This window comes from Gymnoscopelus microlampas, assembly GCF_963454915.1.
Source record: "Gymnoscopelus microlampas genome assembly, chromosome: 7".
In the NCBI taxonomy this organism is placed as follows: Eukaryota; Metazoa; Chordata; class Actinopteri; order Myctophiformes; family Myctophidae; genus Gymnoscopelus; species Gymnoscopelus microlampas.
The window spans coordinates 42,731,350-42,751,030 of record NC_139944.1 but is presented as its reverse complement, the minus strand read 5'-3'; the positions used below and the strand labels follow the sequence as shown (position 1 = coordinate 42,751,030).

The 19,681-nt window shown below is 42.7% G+C and overlaps 2 protein-coding genes across 2 annotated transcripts; one reads left to right on the top strand and one right to left on the bottom strand.

The window, feature by feature from the left end:
• Positions 1 to 1,716: 1,716 nt before the first annotated feature.
• Positions 1,717 to 8,132, top strand: myl9b (myosin, light chain 9b, regulatory). Its single transcript, XM_084062916.1, has 4 exons — positions 1,717 to 1,843; positions 5,864 to 6,067; positions 6,193 to 6,354; positions 6,908 to 8,132. Exons 2-4 carry the CDS (start codon positions 5,884 to 5,886, stop codon positions 7,081 to 7,083), a joined length of 522 nt encoding a protein of 173 aa, XP_083919042.1. The 5' UTR covers positions 1,717 to 1,843; positions 5,864 to 5,883; the 3' UTR covers positions 7,084 to 8,132.
• A 635-nt stretch (positions 8,133 to 8,767) lies between these two features.
• Positions 8,768 to 19,359, bottom strand: tgif2 (TGFB-induced factor homeobox 2). The gene is made up of 4 exons (XM_084062253.1): positions 19,024 to 19,359; positions 16,307 to 16,548; positions 14,122 to 14,430; positions 8,768 to 12,869 (listed from the first exon to the last, which is right to left on the bottom strand). Exons 1-4 carry the CDS (start codon positions 19,040 to 19,042, stop codon positions 11,640 to 11,642), a joined length of 1,800 nt encoding a protein of 599 aa, XP_083918379.1. The 5' UTR covers positions 19,043 to 19,359; the 3' UTR covers positions 8,768 to 11,639.
• Positions 19,360 to 19,681: the final 322 nt, after the last annotated feature.

The following is a 19,681-nucleotide window of genomic DNA, read 5'->3' as shown; positions in this document are numbered from 1 at the left end:
GCCCGGGATTATGTTTTGCACCCTGTCTGTGGTTCCGTCTGTGAACAGATAATCTCAAAGCACCGTTGGCTTGATCGCAGCGAAACTGTGCACATACACTCCCTGGATCTGCCAGAGCAGAACCTCTGCCCCAAATGTTTCACATGGGCCTGTTATATAGCGCCACCAGGAGGCTGATGTTTGCTAAACATTTTTTTTTGGCAGTACTCCTACAGTACAGTACAATCTACAGTAGTAGATATTTGTCCAAACATCACGCAAATCGGTACACATTATCTCTATAGTCAAGTGATCAAGACAGATCCATCTGATTTTTCATATTCCATCCTGATTGTCACATTTCGAACATGGCTAGCCCACAATAACCTACCTGACCTGGCGGAGACCTGTGCTCCGAGGGGCACATTTTCAAGTTTAATTATCAAATTGCCACAGGAAGCTTCTGACTTCTTGGATCACATATTGGCAAAGTAGCCTACAGATAAGCCTTTATTATGGCTATACTGAGAGATGGCACAATTTGCATTTGAAGAGATTAAACTTACATAACGTTCATCATAGAAGCCTACTGTTCATGATATTCAATTTGATGTTGTTTTTCTTCTTGTTGTTGATACAGTGGATATTGAAAACTGTTATTGCATACAGGGACCTAAAACTGATAGAAATGATGAAAAAATCTATTACACAATAATAACATATGTTCATTGAACACTACATGATGGGAGAGAAAGTGTGAAGTAAACAGACACTGTAGGCATGGCATGGCATTCCCTGCAGACTTAGGAACCATAGGGCCAGACAGCCAAACTGTCTATTTAAGGAGAGCCATATTCTAAAGTCTAAACAAACAATAAGCAGGCTCTTGCTTTTACAACCAGTGGTGGAAAAAGTACTCAACTTTTTTTACTTAAGTAAAAGTATCAGTACAACAACGTAGAAACACTCTGTTACAAGTAAAAGTCCGGAATTCAAAATTGACTTGAGTAAAAGTACAAAAGTATTGGTATCAAAATGTACTTAAAGTACCAAAAGTAGAAAGTACTCATTATGCAGAATGTCCCATTTCACAAGTTTTCAAATGTATAAAAATCTTTTGAAAATAGCAGATATACAAACTCACAACGATGCAACGCCTTTTGAGCTTGTAGGTCGGCTATTTTAAAATAGCTGAAGTTTAAATAGGGCTGAGTGGTTAATGTATGTTTTGTAATAATAATAAACATCTACAAAGTAACTAAAGTTTTCAAATAAATGTAGTGGAGGAAAAAGTACAATATTTGCCTCTGAGATGTATTGGAGTAGAAGTAAAAGTATTGGAAATTGGAAATACTCCAGTAAAGTAAAAACACCTCAAAATTGTACCTAAGCACAGTAGCTGAGTACATGTACTTAGTTACTTTACATCACTGTTTACAACTCCTAGCATCTGCTCCCTATCTCTCTCTCCATCCTTTCACATCCACCCCACCGGCATGCCATAGCGAGCCCCCCTCCAAGGAGTTTGGACGCTTTTCTCTAAATAAGGCTGCCTTATCGTGGTTCCTGTCATTTCAGCCTTTTCCCAAACATCCCAAGCAGCCTCTGTGGCAGCAGCAAAGTACAGCCTGCACATTCTTTCTCCTTGTATGGAGAAATGCCCTGGACCTGCGCGCCTCTGTTTGGGACAGCCTGGACTCGCCATTGGCTGGGGCCAGTGAAGGGAGGGGCATGCGGGGACTCTGATGCTTTAAACAAACTTTTCAGTAGGACTGCCTGTTTCCCTTCCCACTATACTCTGTCTGAGACAAAGACAAACAGGGGGTTTGAAGGATTCCGACAATTCACTATACCTGAAACCAAGGTGAGATGGATTTGAGTTTTCTACTATTTACTCCGTTGCATGTGTTAGTTCTGTGTCAGCTCTGGGTTTTGTTGTCATTTCAGAGCACTTGAAGTGTGATTACTGAGTGTTCACTGTTCAGTTCTAAACTGACAGCTGGGTGATGGGTTTGTGTGTGAGAGCTGGTTCAAAGCACCAGGTCAGCTGCTGCAGGGGTTGTCCTCCTCATCTGTTGAAATGAGTAGCATCTCACCTTGGACCGACACGGCAAATTAGACAGAGGAATTTATGTATGACTTTCATCTATTTTGATTGCTCTCTTTTACTTTCTCTCTGTCTCTCTCTGTTTCCCTCACAACACACACACACACGCACACGCACACGCACACGCACACACACACACACACACACACACACACACACACACACACACACACACACACACACACACACACGCACACACTTGTGATTTAGCAGCTGTCATTTTTGTCTTTTTATAGCCAATGAGAGCTTGGCGTTCTGCTTGAGTGTGTCTGGGTCAGGAGTACCCTGCTCTTGGCCCCTCTCTAGTCTTCTCTGACCGTGAACGATGGTGACCTGTGGTCAGAGCTTTTAGGGTGCAAGGTCACTAGCTGACTGCTTGATGATGACATCAGGTTGTGTGTGTGCTTGTGCTGACACATGGGCTCTGTCATCCTAAAGGGATGGGGAGGGTCACACAGACTGACTGTAACAGACATATATCTCAGTACAATCCCAGCCTCAAACCCAACCGAACGCTTGAGTCACTGACAACAAGGAATGCTTTCTGCTTTGGCAATGTAAACGTATGTTTTCTCATGCCAATAAAGCCCTTTGAATTGAATTGAATTGAATGGTGCACCTCCGGCACTCAGTGAAACACTGTTGACCCACATGGTCGAGAATGCTCAAAGGTTTTCTAGGAATTGGAATATTTTTGTTTCGTATGTATCCAAAAAAGGCTGTGAAAAAAAAAACTGTGGAGTGATGAGATTATCACTCTAGTGATAGAACTGTTTGCTTTTTGATGACTTGAGATGGATTAGATCAATAATACAATTAGGCTAATTAGGGAGATCCTGGAAGAATACACAAGAGAGAGATAGTGGGATTACCACATTCCAATGTCTCCACTTGGATTATTTATAATTTGAACCGCTTCATGAAAAGCCCCTCAAGAAACATCTTAATGAGGTGGTACTCATAATAAGTTACATCACTGCAGCACAGTTAAAACAGTCTGGAAAAGTATAAGGGGGTGGGGTGGGGGGTGTCTCTAACTAGAGGGAGGGAGAGTGAAAGGTCCTAATCAGATTGGAGAATTCCTCTGTTCATGAAACCCTGAAAGGGAGTTGGATTTGTTTAGCCTGCAGCTTCCTTGTTGACTGCGTCACATACTGTAGCAGCTGGGCAGATGTCCAGTAACATAAAGTAGGCAACCTATCACTAGGGTCATGATTACAACATTTAAGTTGACGATTAATTGTAAGACAAATAATTGCATTAACGATTTAACTGTGTTCTTGCCATGGAACATTGGAATTATATTTATATAAGTGAATTATTATATAAAGAAATGACTGACATTTTATACTTAAATAGCTGATCTACAAGCTTTAAAAATGTTTTATTATATATTATATCAAATAATTGCAATTAAGCGATGATGTAATAATTGTGACAGGCCTACCTATCAGGTCACAAGAACTACTGAGTGGAGAGGAAGATATTGGCAGCAAGTTAAATAGCTAAAGTGAGACAATGTAGTTAATGTCAGCACTGGTAACAGCCAGTTCAGGAGGAGTTGTGACATCATTTTATCATCAAGTATAAGCTTCATTTGGCATTCAAATGATTAAGACAATGCAGGGACTCTAGAGTCTGTTGTATATACACTACTTGTAGTTAATGTAGGCTAATATCCATTTGTGGGTATATTGGGGGAATATAAAGGCTATTCTTGTCACTTTTGAGGTTATACTTTATAGTGATGTTCCAGTCCACATAATTATGCACAAGCCATACTATACTGGACAGCGGAGTAGGTGATTGCTCTACTGTGCAGTGATGTACTCACATGTTTTACTCAAGTAAAAGTATCAATACTCCATTGTAGATGTAGTACTCTGTTACAAGTAGAAGTCCCGCATTCAAAATGTACTTGAGTAAAAGTACAAAAGTATCGGCATCAAAATATACTTACAGTAAAGTACCAAAAGTAAAAGTACTAATTGTGCAGAATGTCCCATTTCACAAGTTCAAAATGTATAAAAGATCTTTTGAAAATAGCCGATCTACAACCTCACAATGAGTCGCGATGCGACGCATTGTAGATCTACTAATTCCAAATGGCTGAAATACAAATAATAAGTGGCTATTTTCAAATTAACTAAATATATAAGTGGTTAGTGTATGTTTTGTAATAATAATCAAAATCTACAAAGTAACTAGTAACTAAAGTTTTCATATAATTGTTGTGGAGCAAAAGTACAATATTTTCCTCTGAGATGTAGTGAAGTAGAAGTAAAAGTATTGAGAATTGTAAATACTGAAGAAAGTAAAAATACCTCAACATTGTACTTAGTTACTTTACACCACAGCTAATCGGCAATACAACTGAGCTTATAATGTACACAATTGGTGAGAGCATTCCTTTGAATATGGATTCACTGAGGGAGAAGAGATAAAGGACCATATACAGTAGATAGCAGGCAAACCAGTTGTAATTATCCAAAGCTTCCTGTGAAGCCTGTGTGAGTCATACATGTCTGACATGACGCACACTTTTTTTCACATCTGTTAATACAATAAAATAAAATGTGTACAATTTGTCTTCCACAAAATGAACTCGGACCAAGATTGACTTATTAACTTCTGCTGCTTGATAAGATTAAGTGCTAGGCATATGTGCTTATGATTTAATAATTAATTTGCCATATAATCTATAGAAAACAAACATATGTACATATGGGTGAACTATTCAATTATTGAACAACATACCATGGTACCACATGTTAACATCAACTCAGTGCCCCTGAATGTGTGATGTCATACCTCATTACTGTTCTTTGTGTTCATATGTGTGACTAATCTATCACAATCACCTGTTCCTTCCTGTAGAGCCAAACAGCCAGACATACTGTCTGTTATAGCCGTGCCCGCTGGGCAAAACACCTTCCCAGAATACACCAGAGAACACTAAATGCAGTATATGTAGCCTATATATGGTGCGCAGTGCGCACACACATACGCAGAATGCACAACGTAATGCTTGCAGAACCTGTGTTCCGAGTGTAAACAGCTTTATAGTGATGGTCTAAATCTGGCTGCCTCTCAAGGTAACCCTGGAGTGCAGCAGTGTCATTTTCACAATCAACTGTGAAGTGGTCTGCAGTAACTCTGGTGCGTATTCGGGGAGAGTTTATTACCTCCCTTCTTCATAAAAGAAAGGTTGAGGAATGGAGAGAGAGCTAGATAAAAGAGAGAGGGAGAGAGAGGGAGAGGCAGACAGACATAAAGAACAAGAGTTAGGCTGAGAGACCGACACTTAGCGGAAACAATTTGTGCAATGAATGATTTCATTTTACTTTGTAACAGGGGACTTACAGAGAGAACTTGTTGATTGTTTGGGACACTCTTTGAATCCATACTTACTAACTGAACACCCTTTGTATCCATACCAATGAACTGGGGGTAAAATAGCTGGAACATAATGTTCTCATTTTCAGTGTGCTATTGCAGAAGCTGGGGGGGGGGGGGAAAGCTGCAGTTGGGTAAATGGAATCCAATGAATGTTATAAAATGAGTAATGAGAGATATTCTTACGCAACAAATTAACAGTCCTTCCTGTCAAGAATATGCAACACAGGGCTGTGCCAATTGGTTGACTGCATATTCACAACATCCCTGGCATCCTGTCTCCTCTACTCATCTACATAAAGCAAAAACTGAAAAAGCATGCCCGATCACTGTCGGTCGCTCTGATCTAACCTGTGACCTGTACCTTTTGACCACCTGCAGGCCCACATCCAGCTGCCACCATGTCAAGCAAGCGTGCCAAGGGAAAGACCACCAAGAAGCGGCCCCAGAGGGCCACTTCGAACGTCTTTGCCATGTTCGACCAGTCACAGATCCAGGAGTTCAAGGAGGCCTTCAACATGATCGACCAGAACAGAGACGGCTTCATTGACAAGGAGGATCTTCATGACATGTTGGCCTCTCTAGGTGAGGGGACCTTTAACACTCTGATTCAGCTGTATACGGTTGAATTGTCTTGTAACAATAGAAAGTGCTTTTTAAAATCTGAAAAGACACGAAGCATCTAACGACAGTTTGTGCCCCCCCCCCAGGAAAGAATCCCTCAGATGACTACCTGGAGGGCATGATGGCCGAAGCGCCAGGGCCCATCAACTTCACCATGTTCCTTACCATGTTTGGAGAGAGGCTCAATGGCACCGATCCCGAGGACGTCATCCGCAATGCATTTGCCTGCTTTGATGAGGAAGGGTCTGGTGAGACACAAAAAACTGGATGTAATAGAGACAGACAGATAGATAGATCAGATTGATACAGTTCCTGTGTAAAATGTTAAGGCCTTTTATCTATATTGCACTTTTCATTAAAAGTACATGTCAACTTTACACAAGAAATGGAGGGCAAATTAAAAACAAGTAAAACACAACAGCAACAAAGTCATTAATTAAACAGACAAGAATATGAATAAAATGGATTCCCAAATGGTGTGCCATGGGATTTTGTGACAACCAAACATTAGTAGTGCAATATATATAACTATACAAAAAGTTACGAATTATATTTTTATTTTTATCAGTACTGCACATCAGTAGTAGTACTTTTTTCCCCATACAGAGGCAAATTATATACACTAAAAACGAACTATTTTAAAACCTGGCATCACATTTTTTTTTGGTACCTTTGTCCCAGAAATAGCCAATATACAAGCTCACCACATGTGTCATGAGAGTTTAACTTGCCTTCAGCACAAAAAGTTGGAAAACCACTGCTTTAGCATGGGGTTTAAATGTGTTCATGTACGTATTCCAGGTGTGATCCATGAAGACCACCTGCGTGAACTGCTGACCACCATGGGGGATCGCTTCACAGACGAGGAGGTCGACGAGCTGTTCCGCGAGGCTCCCATTGACAAGAAGGGCAATTTCGACTACGCTGCGTTCACCCGCATCCTTAAACACGGCGCCAAGGACAAGGACGACGAGTAGGAGGTGGCTGTGGGGGATATCTGCCTTGCGTCCACAGTCCACACATACTGCAACCCAAATAAATCCTTTCTTCCTACCTCATAGACACTACAGATTCCAAGAGAAATTGTCTAGGAATATTGAAACAAAATGAACGAAACTCAGACCAAGTCTGATCATTCATATCAGGTTTATGAAATGTAGGGACTTGGGATTCATTTGGGATCCAGGGCAATACCGTTCTGCAATACACTCCTTTTTCAGCTTTTGTCAGTGAAGTTTATCCATGAACAGAGGTGTAATATAGTATTTGCAGCTTCATACTGATTCCTCCCGCTCATGTATGCAGAACCAGGATGGGTGAAGAAGTGTGTCAAAGCAAGCTTCAGCCACTCTGCTTTCATATGCTATAGCTGTTGCAGGACAATGCAGGGGGAGGCCAGTTTGACTTTTGAGGTTATATTGACCGCCAGTGTGTGCATGAGCTGCCCAAGTCAGCACTATACTGTACACACACCAACCTTGTTGGTCTCTTCTTGCCAATTAGCTACCACACCTGCACAAGCACTGCGACAAATAGCCCTTGTTTTCTAATATAAATGTACCTTCCTTTCTAATATGAAGCAATATGTACGGGAAGATGAAGATTTCTCATTGACCTTGATGTTCTAATATTGTTAAGTTTTGACAATCAAATGTGGCTTACGTTGTGTGTTACAGCTTTGTGTATCATTCCAAGTTCATCTAGAAATTGTTGGCAGAATAGTAAAGTCACCCCCCCCCCCCCCCCCATGTACATTGTATTTGTTATTGAAAGATATGTCAGCACTTCTGAAGGAATTCAGCCTTGAAAATTGTCCAGTCAAGGATGTCGAACGGCCAGTGGTTAGGGATGCAGCTGACCACAAGGAATCTTTGGATGTTTGCATCGGTTATAATTTTATAGCGTTCGGAAATCAATGTACCATGTCTGAGTGAGACTACTGTTGTCCCAGTCTTCCCAATTCCAGATGTTGTCACTTCAGTGCAACTTTACTTTTATATGGAGACAATTAAAAATGTTCCCTGTTCTCAAAATGTGTCATTTGTTTTGTGAACCCAATACGACACTTAATTTGACCGGTTTCAGTATCCTGAAAGTGCTACGGTCTATAATCTAACCAGGTACAGTATGGTAACAATGGGTGGAGACTGGGCATTGCATTTCCATAGCCAATCCATGATGCCACATCACTTTTAAGAGCCTTATTTAAAAAGGGATAGTTCACCCCCCCCCACCCAAAAATCACTTAATTTATTTATTTTACACACCCCGTGAAGCCTTGAATTCATGGAGATTTATTTGTTTTTGTCGGATTCCTAAGCCAATACTTTTATGATCGGCGGTGTCTCCAGTAGGAGACTCAATGGAGACTGAGTCTCAGCCGTTCATCAAATTATTGGCTTAGGAATGCGACAAACAAAAAAATCTCCATGGGGTGAGTAATCATTAGAAAAAGTCATTTTGGGGGCGAACTATCCCTTTAATTAATGCAATGTTTATTTTCTCCTTGATTTAATATGGCTAAAGATGAATATGCTTTTATGATTTGAATATCAAACAGCACTCTCAAATAATCCCTTTGGCTTTGCTTTGATGGGATGCTAACAAAGATGTTAAGCTTGCATTGGGGAATAAGTCAATAAGCAAAAGCGGAATCTGGACCATTATGAAAAACTGAACTTTTATTTCTCTGAAATGCTTATACAAAAACACATTTAAAATTTAAGGCATATATTGCACAGACTATCCAAAGTTTCTAAAGTAGAACGGGGTAGGCTCCCTTGATCCTAGGTTTAAGGCACAGTAGCCAGTTATACTGCCCATGGTGAAATGAACTCGAAAAACAGATGCTTTAGAATGCATTTGGTCATACAGAAGCTACACAGTTTTAGATAGAATCATGCCAAAACAAAATGTACAAGAAAACAAACCTGAACGAGCAGAATTTACATGCATTTTTCACATTGTCTGCTATGACCAAAGTGTCACTCTCAATCTTAAACCTGATATTTAAAACCTGTCTGCCTAAACCCATATCCAGTATCCAGCCTTTTTCCAGTATCGCCACCAGTAATGTGTTGTCACAGTGGCATGATTATCAAAAACATTATAATATTTATATGACCCATGCCTGGTCATGATGACCTGTGTAAATTGAGGTATAAATGCACATTGCTCTAGTGCAGAGATTCCCAAGCTGTGGGTTCAGGGCCCACTGGTGGGCCATGAGGATATTGCAAGTGGGCCCCCAAATAATTGGCAAAACAATAACATTTGATTGATAGAATCTTTAAAAAATGTTTCGAAAAAAAATCTCTTAGTATTTAAACCAAACAAAAGAAATTCTGCTGTGATGCCAATAAATAGGAACTTATAGTACGCTACATTAGTTCCATTTATCCAAGCCGGAACACAATCGACTGATCATTAAAATAATGCTATGCTATGAAAATGTAGACGGCTTGTCATTGGCCCGTGAACGGCTTATTAGATTTTCAGATGGGCCCTGATCTTGAAACGGTTGGGAACTGCTGCTCTAGCAAGTACCTGTAACATAACATCCACGTGCGTGCACAACTCAGATGAGAGAGGTTGAGTTGAGGGTTTCATAGCTGGCACAAACCAAAGACAAGAAGAACACGATATTGGCGGTGTGTCAGTGCTTGTCAGTATGCTAGTCTAATAATAATAATAATAATAATAGCAACACAGAATTACACCTCCAGTCTTCTCCTACTCGACATCCAGCAAAAATAGAACCCCTGTAACAGACCATAGTACGATGCCACGCGTAAACATTACTGTATTATGAGAGGTTCTCTAGTCTGGACCCATGTCAACCGATTCCTAAAAAGGCTATTCACCTCATAATGTTGCTACCATATATTCACACCAAGGAACGCAACTTTAAACTCTTTACCTTGCAACTTTGAATACATCCTATAGTCAGCATTCGGCCATATAACGTGGTAAGCGGATAAGACAGTTTCATGGAAACTACAACCTTTATGTACGACTAGAAATTCTACTGAATCCATTTCACTACAGTACGCAGATGGAAAGCACGGCTGATTTTGCTTCGAAAGTAAATGAACGGCTCCAATAGTACATCCAACTGGATATAAATTTGATCTGCCGTAGAGATGGATGCATTGAGCAACCAACTGGCCCCTTTGTTATTAAGACATTCTGGTTTGAAACACGATGACCAAATTCTAAGGCCCCAATGACTGGGAAATCTGAGGACACAAAGCTTAAAATGTTTTGCGCAATGCTTCATCCATTGAGGAAAGGATACAAGCAGCACATGCCATCTCAAGTATACTGTACCATAATCCACCCCCACAGGAACGATAAGAGCCTGGCGGTGTCAATTCAGCTGCAGCGCCACCACTGAAATTGATTTCTGCCACAGAACCAATGTGACCTTGTCCACTTCATCTTACACTGACATGTGCAACCCCCACTCTCCAGACACAGGCGCGCACACACACACACACACACACACACACACACACACACACACGGAAGTTGTATACAAAAACGATCAAGTCTGCACAAAAAAAAACAACCTTTCTCATATGTACACATTGAAAATACTGGCTTGCTTGCAACGTTAAGATTATATATTGCAAACAGAACTAATACATTGGAAGCGTACCTGACAGGACATGTTAATTTAGGTGGGTGGGGTAGTGGGATATTGTAGGTTGAAACGATAGAAAGAATCCATGCATGCCACTGAAGGCCAGTAGCTGTAAGATGAGGGACATGGGGATGAGATATAGGGACAGGCGCATGAGTAGTAGTAAGTCACGCTCATTCTGCCTGCCTCCTGCCATACAGACTGGAAAGGGCGGGAGGGCACTCAGAAATGAAGGCCAATCTAAACAAAAACAAGATGTCTAAAGTGCACAACTACATTGGAGCATGCAGCTGGTGTAAAAATGTTCAGCTTATTTAGCCAAGATGGGGGATGATTGACAGACGCCTGGTCAATGACATCATCAACTGTCTTTTTTCTTTTTTTTTTACATTCAAGAAAGTCTGGTATCGCTACTGATGAGGCTGGATCTGCTGGTGCTGGAAATTTGAAAACAATTAAAAACGTGCTACAATTGAGGGATATATACGCCTCCTCGCCTCTCACTCTCAAAAAAAAAGTTTAAATAGTGGCGAGTGACTTTAAAACGACATCATAAATGTGATAAAAATATTTTATCCTGCATTCTGGAATGTTGAGTTTTAGCAAGTAGTGTTGAAACGTCTGGACCAGAAACTGCATCTATCAAGGTTTTATCTTTTTAACAAAAAGGTTGTTTGACCAAGAAACATGTCTTTAAAACACTTTTTAAGTCCCGTCCCGACTTATGACCCCTTGTGAACCTTCCTCAGGCACAGACTTCCATGTCAGAAGGGCTATTGATGAGGATGCACAGTCCCTTATACTATATACAAAGTAGGCCAGTCTTTGGGTAGTGTTGGGGCCTCTTATCACTTCCATATGATCACAGCGAAAAAGCCTTTATAGTTTCTAGTTGACCGTTTCGCCCACAACACACAGGCTGTGTTGGGGCCCCCAAACAGCTGCATTTGGGGATTTGACCACAAGATGGGGGCTACTGGGCTGTCTGGCCTCACCGACCATGCTCCACACACTGGGGACTGAGACCGGATTTTTCGGGGCGGTGCCGCCTGAAGGGACGGGATGGAGTTGGGAGGTCAGGCCCAGAAACGGAGTGATGGTTGCATCGGAGGGAGAGGTGGGGGCTAACGTGGGGAGAGGAGCGGAGGACGAGGCTGAGGTGTTGACCAGGGCTGTGGTTGCAGCACGAAACGGGCTTTGAACCGACAGTGGCTTTAACAAGTGGGATTTGTGGAACGGGGTCGGCAAGTAAACCGGAATTCTTCTAGTGCCTTGGTAAGAGGCGATGGGTGGGGAAGGGGCAGCTGGACGGGGGGCTAGGGTCGGAGAAGAGGTCTGGCTCCGATCGGCGGATGTCCACTGGGTCCCTGGAACAGGGGCTGAGCTGGAAGTTGAAACTGGAACGAAGACGGGCGTAGCGGGCGAAGACGACAACAAAGGGCACATAGAGAACGCTGGGGTGGAGCTGAAAGCGGGGACTGTTGCAGTGGGTGACTTTGTAGGTTGTTTTTGTCCCGTGACAGCAGCAGAAACTGGCATTAAAGTCGGCACGAGGTCTGGCACGCGTTGAGGTTGGTTCAGATTGGGAAGACTCGTCTTCTCCACCGCGTTCCACAGGGCTTTAGCCATGGGAAACGGAGAAGGTCTCTGAGACGACATGCCTGGAGCCGAAACCGACGCTACCGAAGATGCCGACAACATTGCGACCGGGGCCTTTACGTGGTCGGTAGCCGGGGCGGACGACGGCACCACCACCATAGCCTTCTCCATCAGACTCTGCACTCTGGAAGGATCCATCACCTGCTGGCTGTCGTCTGGGGGCGGCGTGGGACCCATGTCACTGACCTGTGGCTCCAGTAACACCTCCTCCTTTACTACTACAGCGTTTGAGGATCTGTTCTGGCTCTCCTGAAGCCTCTTCAGGTTCTCCTGCTCCGCTGCCCTCTGCAGGGCTGCGTCCACCAGCAGCCTCAGGTCACTGAAGTCCTGAGTGGGGAACAGCTCCGGTGGCGTGGGTGGAGGCGTGTTGAAGAGCCCAACGGTGGGGCTGGCCCCGCTCCCCGCACTGCTGATGAGCGTCGTGTTGACCCATTGTTCCTCTGCTTCCCTCAGGAGACCCTGTGCGTAGGGGCAAAACCATTCAATTAAACCATCAGCAGATTTTTTATTTTTTTTATTTTTATTCTAATAATTGGTTTAGTGATGCATCATGTACAAATACTGAATAATGTGCAACAGTATTTACAACATTACGGTTTGTCTTCGTTGCATATTATAAATTAAGGGTTGCAGGGTAAACAATTTCAAGATGCGTTTACCATACGGTTATTGAACATTCTTTCGAGTTGAAAGAGTAGAATGAATACTTTACCCCCCAAATTTTTCTATCAATTACTCACCCTGTGCTGGCCTAAATACATTTGTTTATGGAGAATGAAGAATCCAAAAATGAAAAGAATAGAATTGAAAAAGAATAGAATTGGGAAAAAAAACAAAAACATGGGGGTCCAATTTTAAAAACATATATGTTTAGAAACTCCAAAACAACTCTCAAAGTGTAATCCGAGTGTCCTGTATCCAGTCTGTGTCCTCATTACTTGCAATTTTTTGCTCAAACTTTGTTTAAAATAATGCACAAATGACGCACACACCTGGGCGAGCGTGTTCGGGTGAACTGAGCTAGTGTTAATTCAGCTTGTGTTGAACCCCACCCACATGCCTTCCTCGCTTGTGCAAGCATGAGAAAGTTTACAAAGGAAGTGATTTAAAAAGTAAACTTCTCAGCAAAAAAACGCTGTTTTGGTACGGAGCATACGGCTGAATACAAGACATTTGGATTGCAAAGAGTAGTTTGGGGAGTTTATAAACAAGATTTTGATACAGTTTTGCGGTTAATATATAATATATTGTCTCCGCCAGGAGACATTGTTTTCACTTTCCGTCAGCCAAGCTAACATTGGTCAAGCCTCACGTGACACGTGACAATACGGTGAAATAGTGTGATCTGATTGGCTAGTGACGTATAACGGCCTATAAATACATGTGTCACTTTGACACTTACACAGACAGGACGGATAGGACACTTACACAGACAGGACGGATAGGACACTTACACAGACAGGACGGATAGGACACTTATACAGACAGGACGGATAGGACACTTATACAGACGGATGGGACACTTGTGTCATGTTACTTTGACACAGTAACATGTTCTATTTTTTGTAAGAATTAGAACATAAGAATTAGAACATTCCCAACACAAGTCTGCTGGCGGAGACTTGTGCTCCGAGGAGCACTTTTTCTAGTTGATCCTTAATTCACTGTATATTCCTGTAAATCTGCATTTAAACATTTGTTGCCGGCCTACCTGCGTGTCAAGCTTCATTAGGGCCTGGACTGAGCCTTCCCTGCCTGGGTAGCCCGCTCCCGTCAGAATGGCGGTGGCTGTATTTCCTAGGAGACTGAGGTCCAGTGTAGGAGTGGAGCGGATGACGGAAGGGCGTGGCTGGGACGAAGGGCTTTCCGGGGAGCTGGCCCTCCCTCCCCCGGGGGAGGGGCGTCCTTCCACCTTGCCGCCGGCCTTGCGAGAGATGGTGAACTTGGTGGGGTCTTTCCCGTCTTTGCGGAGCAGGTCGGGGAGGAGGCGCCGGCGTGCGTTGATGAACCAGTTACAGATCTGTGTTGAAAAGGCACAGGTGTTAGAAGGACCACTACAAATGATAAAGTCTGAATATAAGATGTATTATATAATACAGGGGCTCTCAACCTGTGGGTCGGGAGACTATTTTGAGGGGGTCCCCACATGACAGTGAAGTGACATCTAAGGACTTTTAAGACATTTTGTATACCTCAAAAACAAACAAAAGAAATAAAAGAAAAAGACCATTACTGCACCAAACGTAATCAACAAACTATACTATAAAACATTGGCCAAATTGTCAAATAATATAAGAGGCAAACATTTTAAAAATAGCAGATCTACAAGCTCACGTTGCGAGGCGTTGTGAGCTTGTAGATCTGGTATTTTCACAATATGTATCTGTGGAACGGAGTGCAACAAAATGGGGGGTCCCCAGTTCAAATATGATTATTTTGGGGGGGTCACGGCCTGAAAAGGTAGAGAACCACTGATATAATACAACACATGCTTAGTGGTGTTAGGAAGATAAGACACATTTAGCATTTCTATCAATATTTGTATTTCTACAATATTGCTTTTCTCCCAATATGACATGTCAGAACACTTTACATCTAATAAACCCTACATACTTCATCAACAACTCTCTGAGCCTGTGATTTTACTGTAAGTAACTTCCACCCACACATTCTCTATCGCCCACTGCACTATAGGCCCTCTAGTGGTACAACCTCCCACACAGAGAGACAGAGAGAGAGAGAGAGAGAGAGAGAGAGAGAGAGAGAGAGAGAGAGAGAGAGAGAGAGAGAGAGAGAGAGAGAGAGAGAGAGAGAGAGAGAGAGAGAGAGAGAGAGAGAGAGAGAGAGAGAGAGAGAGAGAGAGAGAGAGAGAGAGAGAGAGAGAGAGAGAGAGAGAGAGAGAGAGAGAGAGAGAGAGAGAGAGAGAGAGAGAGAGAGAGAGAGAGAGAGAGAGAGAGAGAGAGAGAGAGAGAGAGAGAGAGAGGAGGGGGGGGGTTAAAGGAGGCAGAGAGTGAGAGAGATGAGGGCCTTCAGACAGCTGGCATTAATTAAGTTCTGAACTGAAATATGCTGAGCCACATAGAAGCCAGCCAAAGGCATTCCATTCAACTGACTACATAATAGTGAAGCCTGCTGCTGCTGCCTCACTCTGAGTGATCTGTGATGCTTTTATGTAGGCCTAACTTGTGTCAACAAAACTTTTGTGTGCATGTGTATGTGCATTACAAGTAAAGAGGAAATGTCTACTGATAGCGTGATGAAGTGAAAAGGGAAGGCTGAGTGAGTAAGTGTCAGACTCAGCAGAAAACTAAAAACAAGAGTGCGTCTTTACAGTACATGACATTAAGAATGCTGTTGTTTTGAGTTCACTAGCAGAACATCATGAGAACTGGCTAGTGTTATGAGAAAGAAAGCTAGCACAAGAATGTGTATTATGTAGCCACACTAGCGCAGCACCACTTATTTGACCAAGGAGTCTCTGCAACACAATGCAGAAACACCATGTGAACAGATTCTACACACATTTCATTCAATTCCTCCCAACTCTCCACATCCACCCACTAAGCACTACCCTTAGTGTAGTTAGTAGTTTTAAACACACTAGCTTGTTGCACTGGATAATTAGACACTGGAACAGAATTGCCCATCATAAATGACATTTTTGACAGTCAAGCAGCTACAGTAAGCTCTCACAACTAACACTGCTCCAGAAAGCACTGAGCACAACACAGAGAAAAAAATGAAAATACAATTCCAAAGAGGAAATCTACTATTTTTAGATGGATGCTCCCCCTGTTGTTTGACATGGGATCACGCTGCTTACTCTGACCTTGCAACGTGCAAAGTCGCCCTGGATAAGAGCGTATGCTAATTATAAATTGTAACATTTCTCTCACCTGCAGCACAGAGAGGTTGGTCTGACCAGACAGGCTGAGTTTCTCCTGCTCTGAGGGGTAAGCATTGAAGCGGTGCTCATACAGCCAGCTTCGCAAAACCTGCACCGCCTCCTTAGGCAGGTTACCACGGCGACGGCGCTTCCCCGAGAGCCCCCCTCCTGACAGGTCGAGGGCTGAGCCGTCATCGCTGTCTGACATGGCCGAGGAGAGCTCCTGTTCCCGGAGATGCTCTTCTTCCAGAGCTAAAGAAAGGGGGGAGAGAGAGAGCGTCGGTCACTGTCAATTCATAATAATTATATTATAATAGTCAAAACAGCCAAGTATGAAGATCACAATCACAAAATTGTGTGATTTGCTATAACCACCAATCATGAGCATTTGAAAATTGTTATGCAGTGGTGACAAGAGTCAGGCGATTGGTGACTGATCAAGGAAACAGTAATTCTAGTTAGTTAGATTTAGACAGAGTACAGGCCATTTCACATTTTTCTCCAAAGAGGGTTAGGCAGACTAGCTAGCTAATGTACGCCCAACAATAGGTTAGAGTCTGGGACTTTATTGAGGTACTCAGATATCTCTGGTTGGCCACTGGAGGGAATCTCTCCTCAAAATGGAGCATGCCTTGTCCTAGGGGTGGGCTATAGAATGCAGTAAATGTCTTTCTCCAGGCCTGGCTGAAACCTGACCCCTGGGGCAGCGCCTGTCTTCACAAAGGAGATTGTGTGCATATCAACATCACAGTGGCCAGTAGCCAAGGAATCTATTGACCATGCATAGAGGGCTGTTTTCACCTCATGTCAGTGCACAAGAAGTCATGGGAGGAGTTGACAATCTTTTGAATTCTTCTCATTTAGATGTATTATTAGACTAGAATTAGACAAGGTTTAGTTTGGTTTAGTTTGTCTGGAAGAGGAAATACATTCTATTGTTTTTTAGCAAATCAATTATTTTAATTAGGCTGATCCACAGACCATGCTGTATCTATCTGTACCCTCAACAATAGTTAAATCCCTTTAAAAGGATAATAATCCCGACGCCAAGTATTTAAATACCAGTTCCTGTGCCCCAAAATCATCCAAGAATCTCTTTGCTTCAAATTATGATGTCACAATGTAAACATTCATGGGGAATTAACAGGAAAGGGTGAAGCAGGGGATGTAGCTAGTCTCCATATCTAACATTTACACTACAAAGGCCCATGTCGGTGTAAAAGTATTCTGTATGCATCAGGTCTCCCATTCATCAACAACATGCCACATTAATGGCACCTCTCAGATTATTCTCGTCCGTGTTGCCTCTAGCTTTGCGAGGTAATAAAATAACCACCACTTTCTCTTTAAAAAAAAAAGAATATACCAAGTAGCCTACCACAACAACGGTCTTTAGGTTTATTAATGGAGAAAAGAAAAGAATATCCAGCCTAGAACCCAGTATATCTTAATAGCATGCAATTTAGTTGTGTTCGTACAAAACACCTCAACTTGTTATCATAAAAACGTAAATAAGACAGTCTCAATATATATAACATCTGTCAAAATGTCAGCAAGTAAATTGGGAGGCCTGTGACTGTGTGTGGAGTGCTTTAAATATTACCAGATATTATTAAAAGCAGCAGCCTTCAGTAACCAGAGGTGTAAAGTAACTAAGTACATTTACTCAAGTACTGTAGCCTAATTAAGTACAATTTTGAGGTATCTTTACATGAGTATTTCAGTTCTTTTACTTCTACTCCACTACATCTTCAAGACAGATGTTGTGCTTTTACTCCACTATTATTTGAAAACTTTAGTTACTATTTACTTCGTAGATTTTGATTATTATTATTACAAAACATACATTAACCACTTCAGCCCTAACATTTCGGCCATTTGACAAGAGCTTGTAGATCTGCCATTTTCAAAGGATTTGTATACATTTGAACATTTGTGAAATGGGACATTCTGTATAATGAGTACTTTCTACTTTTGGTATTTTAAGTAAAAAAAATAACAATACTTTTGAACTTTTACTCAAGTACATTTTTACTTTTACTTGTAACAGTATTTCTACACTGCAGTATTGATACTTTTACTTAAAGTACAAAATGTGAGTACTTTTTCCCACCACTGTCAGTAAGGTTACATTACATTCTGCTGGAGGAGGACATGACGTGCTTACAACCAAACCAACACACGGGGGGGATTTCTGCTGTGAAGTGAGTTTGAATGTGATTGTTTGGAATGTGAGTCCAGACATCATCCTCCTATAACCCCAACTTCACAACGCGAGTCTGGAACGTCGTCGTTTTTTAATAACACTGTTCAACAGCATCAACCGTCACCAACAAAATAATTAGCCATCTCCATGTGTGTGTGTGTGTGTGTGTGTGTGTGTGTGTGTGTGTGTGTGTGTGTGTGTGTGTGTTTGAAGCGCACAAAGAAAGAACCGTGCGTGGACCACACACACACACACGCACGCACAGCCTCATGCACGCCACTGACGCCAGATGGACACCATGCTTGTAGCTGCTTAGCTGTCTAGTCTAGTGTCCCTCCAAATTCAAACACAAACACACGCTGGTTGCACAAAGACACATTCCATCCATCCAGACACACTAAACGGCCACGCACGTGGAACAAACACGCACACACTCACAGAGGATTGATTTGATCGCACGTTTAAATGAAGGAAAAAGACGGTTAGGAGAGAGAGGGGGGGGGGACGCCAGGCTCACTCACCTCGTTTGAACGGTTTCATTCTTTTGTTGGTGGCTTTGCTTGAAAACACGCAGCTGTGTGGATTGGGAAGTTCCTCCTGGGTCCTGGTGGCTTTTTACAATCAATGCGTGGCCGTGCCGTGCCGACCTAACCTAACCGGGGCCAGGCGATCACACAACGGGATCTTTTCTTCTTCCCGTCGGGACGTCGCTCAAGGTGTTGCGCGTTTGCAGTGGATAAAAAAAAAAGAGAGAGAAAAAGAAACTTCAGTGTATGATGATGGACTCCTCAGTGGCATTGATGTGTTTCAGAGGGAACAGCGTGTTTCCATCCTCTGTGTAACGTCTCCCCTTCTTTCTTTCTTTCTCTCCTTCCCTCTCTGCAACAACTGTTTGGTAGTGATTGATTGTTGTCTTCTTTCTTGTTGTTCTTTTTTTTACCTGCAGCTGCAGCGCCAGCAGCTCCAGAGACGCCAATCTTCTTGACAGTCTGTGCGCTGGAGCGGCCCCGCCCCCGCGGCGCCGTCCGCGGCCAATCACGGCCCTCCGTTCTGCCAGACAGGCCCATAGGACAGCCCCTGTCATCGCGTTGACTGACAGCCCCGCAGATAGCCGATCTACAAGCTCACAAGGCAATGAAGGCATCGCGCTGTGTTGCCATGCCCGCTTGTTATAAGCGA